General features: G+C 46.5%; 1 protein-coding gene across 12 annotated transcripts in view; it reads right to left on the bottom strand.

Annotated features, from left to right (window-relative positions):
- Nucleotides 1-12,060, bottom strand: part of OBSCN (obscurin, cytoskeletal calmodulin and titin-interacting RhoGEF) — a 271,127-nt gene that overhangs the window by 138,096 nt on the left and 120,971 nt on the right. For all 12 annotated transcript variants that reach the window (XM_090047900.1, XM_090047898.1, XM_090047895.1 and 9 more), the window contains exons 33-39: nucleotides 8,485-8,751; nucleotides 5,788-6,051; nucleotides 5,028-5,294; nucleotides 4,362-4,625; nucleotides 2,836-3,102; nucleotides 1,509-1,775; nucleotides 618-881 (exon numbers count right to left, since the gene is read on the bottom strand). In XM_090047900.1, the coding sequence (XP_089904026.1) occupies nucleotides 618-881; nucleotides 1,509-1,775; nucleotides 2,836-3,102; nucleotides 4,362-4,625; nucleotides 5,028-5,294; nucleotides 5,788-6,051; nucleotides 8,485-8,751 (1,860 nt within the window). The remainder of the gene's footprint in view (nucleotides 1-617; nucleotides 882-1,508; nucleotides 1,776-2,835; nucleotides 3,103-4,361; nucleotides 4,626-5,027; nucleotides 5,295-5,787; nucleotides 6,052-8,484; nucleotides 8,752-12,060) is intronic.

The raw sequence follows: 12,060 nt of genomic DNA on the forward strand, positions 1-12,060 counted from the left end.
GTGGGGGTTGCTATTTCCCCAATGCACCAAGTACAGCAGTACTTGGTTTTCTGAGACCGTTAGTCTCAGTGCCAGAATAATGATGGTTTGAAAGGTTAGGCCTGAGAGGCATTTCCAGACATATGCCAAATAGAAAAACCTATGCCGAACTTTCCAAAAAGGCGGCCTGCTGCTGTAGCTTGTGCTGTGATTACGTCAGCACTTATCATGTACCCAGTATATTATATGGCATTGCAAGTTAAGATGTATGGCTTGCTTTCCTTTCTTGCCTCCCTTCCTCAGGCTGTCATCCTAACCACACAAGTCTTGCTAGATCGTGTTTCGACCCTCTACAAGAAAAATAAACAGCATCTCAGCGGTACGATCAAAGCAATGAAGCAGGGAGAGTACTCAAGCTGGTCTGTGCACCTTCAGCAATGACTTAATTATTTGCTTCCAACTTTTATCCATGTTATGAAAATGGAGCTAAGAGAAGGGCACGGTGTTATCATTACAATCCCGCATTTTGATATTAATTGACAGTGACTGTTTCAGATGCCATAGAAATATATCCTAACAGACGATATCAAGAGCATCTACATGCAACCACAGATGAGCCCAGAAGAAATCCCTATTACCATGAACTGTCAAGGATGCAGTGGTCTTCTGGTTTCCACATATGCACGTATAATGTCCAGAATCGTGTTCCTCCAGGTCGTGGATCGTCAGCTCAGCAGTGACATCCTTTTGTCTCATCTTATATTTGTCGCTAGCCTTGAGCACCTTTTGATCCTTCATCCACTCTACGGGAGTGGCTTTGCTGAGCTCACAGCGCAGAGTTGCCATCCCGCTTTCTGTGGCTTCCTCGTTTCTGAGCTCTTTTGTGAACAGCACGGGCAGAGCTGGGGGTTGCAACACGGACAGAGAAAACATCAAAACCCACAGACCCCAGAGTTCGGGACGCGGTAATGTAGAGCGGAAAGAGCTGTCCCTCCCTCTGTGACTGCCGCGGCCAATATAATCCCTTCCATTAACCAAGCAAGCCCCTTCTTGAAACCTGTTGGGTTTTTGGCCCCTCTACTCTTACTGAGAGGTTGTTCCAGGATCTTGCTTCGATGCTGGCCAATTCTAATTATCAGCCTAAACCCACGCATAGCCAGTTTTCCCCATTTGCTCATTTGCCAGTATCGTCTTTTAGTTGAAATAGCTTTTCTCCCCCCGTTATAATGCCCCTCCTGCAGTATTTATGGAGAGGGATCATGTCTCTTTTCGACATCATCAAAAGTATGTTGTATCGGGACTGCACAAATTTGGCCTTGAGAAACATGACTGGCCCCCTTCACTTCAAGGAAGTCATCCCTATGCTTCATTAATTCTTATATTAAGAATTAATATAAGAATTAATTAGGATAAAGAAAGGAAATGAGCATAGGTGAAAAGACCAACAAAATAAATACATCGAAGGGGGATTTCTGATGGGTGGGAAGGTCTCTGATACAATGCGGTGATAACGTGGTGGCTTTGATTACCGTGGACTGTCAAGACTGCGGAGGTCTTCTGGTCTCCACACACACAGGTATAATCTCCCGTATCCTCCACATGTAGATCACGGATGGTCAGTTCTGCCGTGGCACCTTCCTGTCTCAGTCGATACTTGTCACTTGGTTTGAGTGTTTTGTGCCCTTTTTTCCACTCCACTGGGACCGCAGCTTTGCTCAGCTCACAGTGAAGAGTGGCTGTTGCACCTTCTGTGGCCTCCCTGTTTTTTAATCCTTCTTTGAAAAATGCAGGCAGGGCTGAGGGACACCAAGATGGACAGCGTGACTTAATAATCCAAAAAAATCAAACTAACTGTTGTCCACCTTTCCCCCGGGGTCTCAGGAAAGGGGCATCGACTTGCATTAGCCCGTCTAACTGTTCCACCAAAAACCAGAGAGCTGCATAACCCATCAAGAACGCAGAATGACATAGAAAAGACAGGCCATAGAGCTGAGTGGAAAACCAACATTTCTCCCTGGAAATTTCAAATGAAAAAACAATCTTCATTTGAAATGTTTTTGTTTGAAAAACTGGGGTTTTCCCCTGGGAATCTGCACACCCACGTGACGGTCAAATGTACTGCAATCTGACATTTCTAGACAAAATGAAGCAACGGTCTACATCTAAATGAAGCAAAAAGTTCCATTTTGAAATGCCAATTCGAAATGAATTTTTCCCCCACAAGCCATCCTACAAAGAAACAAAAAAAATTCTCAGTTGAATTGACATTTTTTCTATTAAAAAAATATGTTGGTTTCAATAAAACCACTTTTTTTTCAGCAAGAGTATTTTCCATATGAAAAGTTTGGACCTGTGGGAATACAGTGGCGGTGTTCTTTACATGACACGCGGTACAGAATCATCCCTTTGTCATATATCTGGAGCAAAGGGATAAGAAGTGATACTCTTAATAAGTGTTATTCCTTGAGAACTGATTGGGAAGCAGTGGTGCAACTTTTCAGTCCATTGTGAAACCTAAATCATTGTAAGGCTTTGCACCTAGCTAAACTGATGCATGATGGTTTGAAAGGGACGGACGGAGAGGTGATACCATGAGTATAAACTCCATGAAAAAAGCTTCCTGTGAAAAAGCAACCAGCTGCAAACAGAAAAGAAACAGCTGTTCTGCGCCCTGCGCTATTTTTCTGATTCTTCTCTGGTCTCGCTATGTGCACTCCTGCCTCATTAAGTTAAGGGCCACCTTTTAATTGACCTCACTGAGCTGTGGATAGAGATCATACTGCAGGAAAGGACTCGGTCTGTCCAGGGAAGGGAACAACATCATTACTGTTAATTTGGGGGTTGTTTTTTTTTTACCGTGTACTGTTACAGATGCCATAGTCTGCTTGTCTCCACACACACAGATATAATTTCCAGCATCCGTCAGCTCTAGGTCTTGGATGATCAGCTCTGCAACAGCCCCTTCTTGCCTCATTTTGTACTTGTCTGTTGGTCTAAGGGCCTTGTGTCCCTTTTTCCACTCCACTTTTGCAGTAGCCTTGTTGAGTTCACAGCGCAGAGTGGCACTTTTACCCTCTGTAGCTTCTTCGTTTTTCAGTTCTTTGGTGAAGAGCGTTGGCAGGGCTGCAGGGTGAATGCAATATGGGCAGAAGGGGATCAAAACTGAGAACCTGGAAATCCTCTTTATCAAACCACCAACACATTTTAGCACTGGTCAATTCTGTTATAGACGCCATGAAGAAGCCTTTAAACACTATCATTAATAATATTGTAAAAACCCTGATTTTTTTAAGGGGTCTGAGTCTGCCCAATTATTTAGTGTCCTCATATTTTTCAGCTTTCTTTTATAGTATTTTGATATCTACTTATCTAGCTAGCTGATCAGATCGGGAATGATATATCCCAATGGTATCCACTCAGAATGACTTGCGGCAGGAAATTTAGAGATATAAAATAAGAGGCCATTTTTCAATGCAAGGCCCAAAGTGTTTCTTTTCCCATGCCAGGAGTAACACATTCACTTTCAGAGGTCCATAAAGTGGAGCAGCAATAAAAACGGGGCGCTGGATTTTTGCACAGGTACAATATACATTTTAGAAGGGGGAAAAAATGGTGCAAAAGAAGTGATGGAACCACCAGGTAGGAAAAAGGACAGCATTTTTGTTAAAGTGAAAAATGCTAATGAAAATGATCGGTTATTAGCTGGGGTGGCACAAGCTGATCATCATCAATGAGTCACCTGAGAAACATGGACTCAATATCCTGGGTAACTCAAAGGGAAATTATACTTCAGTTTGTATTATTGCTAAGGAAAAGTTAAAAACAAGCAAGCGAGCCAACTACCGGCCACATCCAAATTGGTGAACAAGGTGCTAAAATGGGCCGTGGGTCAGTTTTTCAAATTAGTGTACTTAAGTCAAGGCCGCACTGTCTATCACAAAACCACTGAAGCTTCTCCATTTGGGCTTCAAAGGGCAGCTTGGGACCTAGACTGAATCTTCAGATCATGCTCAGAAATAATCCAGTTCAAACCACACATGTCCACTTGGACTGATCACTTAGGGCAAGGCCCCTGTTCTCCAGGTTTCCTGAACCCCACTGGAGGCACCTACAAGGCTGCTCTGGACTGGAGCGAATGCACTGGGAAACGAAACATTTAAGGGTCTGCACTCTTGTCATTCATGCTTATGAATGGAGATGACACGCAAAGAGGAGATCTGTCATGAAGAGAAGAGAGGGAAGACCAGGAGAAAAAGATCAAATACCCCAGATGTGCAAAGAACGGAGACAGGGATGTTATACAAGAAAGCATAATTGGAAAGGGGAGCTGATTCTCAGGTTGGGGAGTTTTATCTGAGGTATGCTCTTTACTTCTCTTTTACCATTCACTGTCAAGGTGGCTGAAGTCTTCTGGTCTCCACACACGCAGGTGTAGTTGCCGGTGTCCATCAACTCCAAATCCTGGATCACCAGCTCAGCAAAGGGACCCTCTTGCTTCATTTTGTATTTGTCTCTGGGTTTCAGAGTCTGATGCCCCTTTCTCCACTCCACGGGGGCAGACTTGCTCAGTTTGCAGTGGAAAGTGACTTCCTCACCCTCTTTAGCCTCTGTGCTCCTCAGTTCTTCTTGGAAGAGGGTAGGCAAGGCTGAGGGACGCAATGGGCACAGAGACTGGATCAGAACCGGCTTACAGTGAGCACGACTATTTTGTGGGGTATGGGACTGCAATAGATACAATTAGGTATGTGGACACTGCTGCTAGGATGGAGAAAGACTGCAGTGATATGGAGACTTAGGCATTTAAAAAGGATAGGAATGGGAGGACAGAGCTGGGCACCTAACTGGACCATGTCAAACCAATACAGCAAGAAGAAATATTGTATATCAAGGTGACAGTGTTATACAGCCGAGGATACAAAGGTTTTCAGGCATGAGAGGGAACTTGCCCTCAAAGGAGAAGCAGTGTGTCTTTATGAACCCTGAGTACCCAACATCTTGAGTTTCATAGAGGAGATAGATATGAAACAACTGGAAGTTATAATGTTTACCGTTTACTGTTAAAGCAGCAGTTGTCTTCTGCCCGCCACAGATGCATGTGTAATTTCCAGCATCCTTTAAATCTAGATCTTGGATAATCAGCTCAGCAAAACGACCTTCTTGTCTCATTCGGTATTTGGCACTCGGTTTGAGCACCTTGTCATCCTTCGTCCACTCGACTGAGTCCACGGCCTTGGTCAGCTCACACTGCAGAGTGGCTGTCCCACTCTCCGTGGCCTCCTCATTCTTCAGCTCTTTTTTGAAGTGTGCGGGGAGGGCTGGGGAACGCAGAATGAACAGGTATTGCATCAAAATGCCACACGCTGGAGGCAACAGTGGGCCACCCAAAGGAAATTATCAAATTATAATTTACCTTTTAACCTACCACAACACGCGTAAGCCAAGCCTGCTTCAGCTCTAGAGCAGACCATGCTACGAGAGTCCCCAGTGCAACACAACTTGTGCGACAGACAACACACAAGGCCCTGGGAGAGCAGCACAAAACATCTCAGCTCCGACACGAATGCAGCGAGACATACATGCACACGGGTGCCTTGATCCTGCTAAAGGTTCCTTAGAGGACTCAAAAACATAAAACGCACAACAGATGCACAACGACTTTGACTGGGCGGTGGAGAACGGAGCTGTAGGACGATGTGAAAAAAAGGACGAAGAAAAGGAAACGTCGAATGTAAAGAAAGAAACAGGCAAGGCTGAGGGAGATAAGGGAGGGACATTTAACAATCTCACAGTTTACTTCGGATGTTTTACCATTTACTGACAGGGCTGCTGTGGTTTTTTGGTCTCCAACTATACAGGTGTAATCTCCGGCATCCTTTAGGTCCAGATCACGGATCAGCAGCTCAGCAGATGTGCCTTCTTGCTTCATGCGGTATTTGCCACTTTGCCTGAGAGCCTTGGGCCCCTTCTTCCACTCCACGGCGGCAGACTTGCTCAGCTCGCAGCGCAGGGTGGCCGTGCCACCTTCCGTGGCCTCCACATCCTTCAGCTCGTCTTTGATGACCGCAGGCAGGGCTGAGGGGTGAAGCATGCAAAGGAAGGTTGCATTAAACATGGCTTAGATTGAAAACAAAAGCAGCTTCTGTGCGGTGGAGTTACCAACCCATAACTTTCCTTCCAGGCCTTGCAAGGAGTAGACAAGGAGAGTGGAAGGCCAGCGAAAGAGGCACACACAAGGAAAGTCTCGGAGGGGCTTTGTCTCCAGAGCAGATACATTGGCACATTAATTGGCACATTACTTCTCTTTAAAAGAAACAAAAACAAACAGAAAATCCCAACTCTTTTCTCCAGGCTACCGTTCACAGGGGTTGTTCCTGTCTCGTTGGCTCCCATGTACCAACAGCCGCACAAAAATCTGGTTTTGGAACCGCCTACAATGAAGTGTGTAAATCTATCTATCTATCCGTATGTGCGTATGTATGTATGTATGTATCTATCTACTTAATTAAATAAAACAGTTTGCAGCAAAGACTCTTCCAGCTAGACTCCTGGAGCACAGACAAGTACCTTTTCCCAGAGTGGAAGAGAGATTTTACTTGAATAAATATTTCAAAGTCACTGAAAAATATTATACTGTCAACCAAAGGTCATTGGACTGGTAGTCCTTAACAGGAGAGGAGTACTTGGAGGACAAGACAAAATGGTGCCTAGCAAGAAACATACTTCTTCCCCAGCACCCCCAGCTCTAGCAGCACATCGGGGAGGCCCAGGGACCTTGGGACCCTCAATCCCTCCCCCCACGTGGTTGTGGGAATGAAGCTGTGAGAAGGACCCAAGCAGAGCCTTACTTATCTGAGATCAGCAGCTGAGGAGCTGTTAAAACAGAGGTTTTTGGATGTTAAGATGTCATCCAGGTATTTCTGATGTGCTGACTGGCTCCTGTCTCCAAGCCCCCTTCAAGGTCTCCTCACCTAAGCCCTAACCCTCATCTGGCCCTCTACCCTGCCCCATCTCTTCCCTTGCCCTGCCCCTTGTAAAGATCTTATTTTATTTCTGTATAACTGCTGCGCGGCACTCTCACATTTATGTAACCTTGAAGTCTTGGCTGTTAATCAAAATGAAAGCTTTGTAGTTTTCCACGTTTGTACCAAGCTACACATGCACATTTTATAAGTTTCTTTTCTTATCTGTAAGTGTCATGCCGGCAGAAATGAAACTTATGTAGAAAATCTACCTAGTAACTATTGTGTAAAAGAAACTATCCTATCCCTGTATGCTTAGCTTATACCATAGTTAGTGTCATAGAGGCAGTCCAACCAACATCTATAAAGAGGCAAAGAAGCAGGAAACAGCAGAGACGACGACTGGATGACCCTGCAGGCCTGATCACCCTGCAGCCAGTCCTCAGCCTCCCCGCCTGGGCGTATCCCAGCGAAAACCAAGGCCTTGAAAATCCGACAATCGACAACGATTCACCGTGTTACAGTTTTGTATTCACCATCCCGTTTATGAGCTGTTGACCAGTTCTGGGACTTCAGGAGCCGGCAGCCGCACCCATCATTGGGCTGGTTCCAGTGCTGGAAAGCAAGGGCTTGCTCCAGAACCCGTGAACCAACAGACCCCTTTGTATCCGGCATACTGTAACTGAAGAAACATCGGAGACTCCACTTCTCGACTGCCTCTCTTCGTAGCTTAGACAGCATATCTACACTCTCTATACTTACATTTGCTGCAACTTCATTCCAGCCGGCCTCCCCTCTTATTCGTAAGAGGGTGAGGCCAGGTGAGTGAATAAAACAAATTTTTACTTCACTTTATATCTACTCCGTAATAACTTCTACTACTAACATCCCATCTCAATGAGCTGTTGACCGGTTCTGGGACTTAAGGAGTCGGCAGCCGCACCCGTCATTGGACTAGGTCCAGGGGTGGAAAGGAAGGGCTTGCTCCGAAACCCCGTGAACCAACAGACATCCTATAGACTTATTACAGAAAACTAACAACTTACTCTAACTCGTCTACTTGTGCCAACTCGGCGAACCTCGAAGGCGGTTATAAAGCTACCTCCAACCCCACCTCACAAGCCGCGCGCTCGCACAACTCCGTAAAGCCCGCGGCTCCCCTAAGCGGTGCCGGAGCCGCTAGCCCGGCATCCCGCCACACCCCTCACCACTTTCCCCTCCTCCCTTCCCCTTCCCTTCTCTTTCTACTTCAATTCTCTTCGCCCAACTAACCATCTCCCAGTCCCTAAAAAAAAAATCAGACAACTCACCTGAAGTTTTCCTCCATCCCACTGATCTGTGCTATAAATTATACCACGTACCTCTCCCCTTCACCGGTGCTCTCTGTGCAGAATGTAATCTCCCTGATGCAGGGACAATCTGCCACCATGCTAGCACTAGGACAGCAAACTGAGGCCTGGGATCGATTGGTCCCTGGGCCCTTCTGTAGAAAACACAATTTACTCTCCCCCCCAGAAACTGGTTAAAACAAAAGCTTTGCCCCTACCACGGATTCGGACTTGAGCAGTCGTCTGCTGGTCTCCAGTATCGCAGGTGTACCTTCCCGCATCTTCAGACTTGGCATTGTGGATCACCAGCTCTGCCACCGAACCTTGTTGCTTCATCTCGTACTTGGCATTTGCCTGCAGGGCAGCTCCTGCCTTCTTCCACACCACCGGGGCATTGGGTACGGTGAGCTCGCAGCGCAGGGCCACAGTGCTCCCCTCTTCTGTTTCCGCGTTCTGCAGGTTTTGCTTAAAAAGGACGGGCAGGGCTAAAAGACAAAATGAGAGGTGAGGCGTGTGGCATGCTGTGCACCCCTCCACCACCATGCAACTATGCTGAGACACCGTCTTCCCCTCTCACTGCAAGTAAGAAAAGTGGCCGGTAGGTTTTACCCTACTGTTAGGGGAGTTTTGACTGGATTTGGTGATGCATGTACAAATTGCTTTCCCTTAAAGAAGAGATAGAGACATCCTGCAGACCCAGGTTTTGCTGCTACACATTATAATAAAAAAAAACGCTGTTCAATTATAGATGTCTCAAGCACTGAATAAAAATGTATGGCCTGCTCTGTCAGCTTTGCCTACCAGTTATTTTCACCTGAGCAGTGGTCTTCTCTTCTCCAGTGCTGCAGGTATAGGCTCCAGCATCTACAGATGTAGCATTGTGAATTTTTTTTCATAGATTTCATAGACATTTGGGCTGGAAGGGACCCCGCAGGATCATCGAGTCCATCCCCGAATAACGAGCTCCGCTACAGTACCATGCTGCTTTCATAGACTTTCATAGACATTAGGGCTGGAAGGGACTTTGAAAGATCATCGAGTCCAGCCCCCCGCCCAAAGGGCAGAAAGTCAGCTGGGGTCATAGGATTTAACTCATACTTCTCACCGGCCTTTAGGACAACGTCTCCCTTGGTCCATGTCACCGAGGGGTCAGGCTGGCTAAGCCTGGAGGACAATCTGACCTGGCTACCTCCTGTAGTTTCCACACGCTGGGGCCCTTGACTGAAAAGAGCTGGCGATGCTAAAATGTAGAATTGCAAATCGTAAATGTTCGAGACAACAAGACTGCCCGGACATCATCTTTCCCATGTTAGCTTCATGCTGCATAAAACCTTTCAAGTCAGGTGTAGTGCCACAGGCTCAAAGGACGGGACGGCATGACTCAATCATCCAACCGGACTCTAATGAGCCGTCTCCTGCTTGGCACAGGTCAAAGTAAAAATAGACACCGTGCATTTTTTTTTTTAGAGCACCTTCAATAATGATAATAATACAAGTGTCATTGAACTGCTTTGAATGTGTAAGTGCAAGTTTTCTGTCTTAAAAGCTCTGAAAGCCATGCGAGCGGGCAGATTTACAGGGATGCCAGTTTTACTTTACTGCCCTGTTGAAAGGCAATAAAAGGGGCTGTAGAAAGTCTGCAATGTAACGCAAAGCCTGTTTAAGGGCCCCCATCATAGAAGTGGTCTTCTTCAGCTCCCCTCCATGGCCCAGTGACAGGCGATAGCTGTATGCAGGTTGTTCCACGCAACGAGGCATTGGACCTATGGATCATGGGATGCATTTTGTACCGTTTTTGTCACAGTAGTTAGTGGCCCTTTCTCTGGTAGTACAATTGGCAGATGTCCGTCTGGAGGGTGAGAATTTGGCTAACACCGCAGACAGGTGTTCAGAGCTAGGTCATTGCCATGAGAAACGGAGGGGTTGGAGGATGATCCAAGACGCAACAAGCAGGTGCGTTTGCTAATATCATTTATTAGACCAACCGTATTGCTGGAAGATGTTAGACAAACTTTTGGACACCAAGTACCCTTCCTTGGACAGAAGTGGGGAGAGAGAAAAAAATGGAGGAGGATTTGGAGGCGAGTTGCTGCACACGCGGAGAACACGAGGACAGGACAGACAACATGGTGCCGTGACAAACAATAGCTGAAAGATGAGTTTCCCCTTGTCAAAAAAGCCAAAAGGCATCTTTTCATCAGACACAAAGGGATAACGGCATAGCAAACCCTGAAATACACACAGCGAGAGGAGAAAGATGAACACGTAGGATGGAGACGCCTAGTGAGGATTCCTACCCGGTCATGATGAGAGACGGACTCAAGGCGGGTTAGCGGGGAGTAGACGTCCTCCAAAGACGGTGAGTGTTTTCTGTGGAAGAGGAGACAGGAGGTAACTTCTGGCACGGAGGGGAGGGAGGACTTCTTTCAGATCCCGAACAGTAAGACATGTTGTCGCTTGCAGGTTTCTCCTTTCACCCAGGTGTTCACCGCTGTCTTCTAGGATGAGATTGGGAAAAAGCAGCCCATCTACTGGTGCATCTTGCTTGTGTCATTTGGCTGAAGAACTACAGGTCCTTTCCCTTCTTCCCTTTCTACCTCTGCCTTTCATGGGGCCTTGCCATGCTCTACTGCTTCCTCATTCTGCAACCTCAGGAGGAAGGGAAAGAGCACCAGCATTTCTTATAAAGTGACTCCACATCACACCTCTTCTGTATCTCTTGGTCTGCCATGGGCGGTCTGAATCCATTTGCAGAAATCAGTCCCTTCTTACTCCCCCATCCACACCTTTTCCTTGACAGGAGAAATGCCAAGCCAATGGTGGCTGCCATAAAGCAGAAGACATCCTGTTTTGCTTTTTTCCTCTCTCACTGCAGGGAAGACCCAGTTCCTACTGACATCAGCACTTACCATTCAGTTATCCTTAATTGGGCCAAGTCCCACGCACTGCAGAAAGGCACAGTGAATGAACTCAGCAGGGGCAGCGACTGCTGCAAATCCCATCATCCTGGCTTTTTTAAAAAGAAATTTGTCTTCCTTCTCGGGGCAGAACTTCTAAATCGTGCTTCCCGCACATGTCCGACAGCCATGGCTGATCAGTGGGCACAGAGAGTCAGGCTACGATCAAAGGCACAAAAGTGGGAAGGGAATATTTTTTTGGCTTAGGGGAGAAAAAAAAAAGCCTCGCCACCCCTTCTGTGCAACCTTGACCATGCACAACAAGTGCTTTACTTGTTGCACTTTGTCACCTGTCTGCAGGTTGCCCTGTTGAGTTTGTAAGGACACTCCTCGCAATATCAGTGCGAAGGAGAGAATTAAAGTATTTCTCTACATCAAATTGTTATTTGGACCTTTCTGTGTTAGGTGCCCCGGCAGCAGCCCAAACCACCGCTCCAAGCTTCCTTACCCTTGACAGCAATAACCGCACTGCCTTTACGGCCTCACATGTATGTCTGCCACCGTCTTTCTCTTCTACCTTCTGAATGACAAGCTTGGCTTCAAATCCAGCCTGGCTGATCTTAAACTTGGAGGAGTTCCTGAGGATCTTTCTATTTTTGTACCCTCTAACAGGGCTCTCCGATTTGGAGGTTTTGCATTGCAGAATTGCATCTTCTCCCTCCGCGACTTCCGTATCGGCGAGCTCCTTTGTGATGAGAGAGGGCTTCTCTAAAATCATATAAAATTGGCCTGAGATTTTCCAGAGGGAAGGGGAGCAGCACATGTCTTATGCAGTATTCCCACCAAATATATGATTCAGTGTTCAGCAATATCGGTGTCAGAAAGCAATAGTTTCAG

This window comes from Crocodylus siamensis, chromosome 5, assembly GCF_052110815.1.
Source record: "Crocodylus siamensis isolate JL-2025a chromosome 5, ASM5211081v1, whole genome shotgun sequence".
Classification (NCBI taxonomy): Eukaryota; Metazoa; Chordata; order Crocodylia; family Crocodylidae; genus Crocodylus; species Crocodylus siamensis.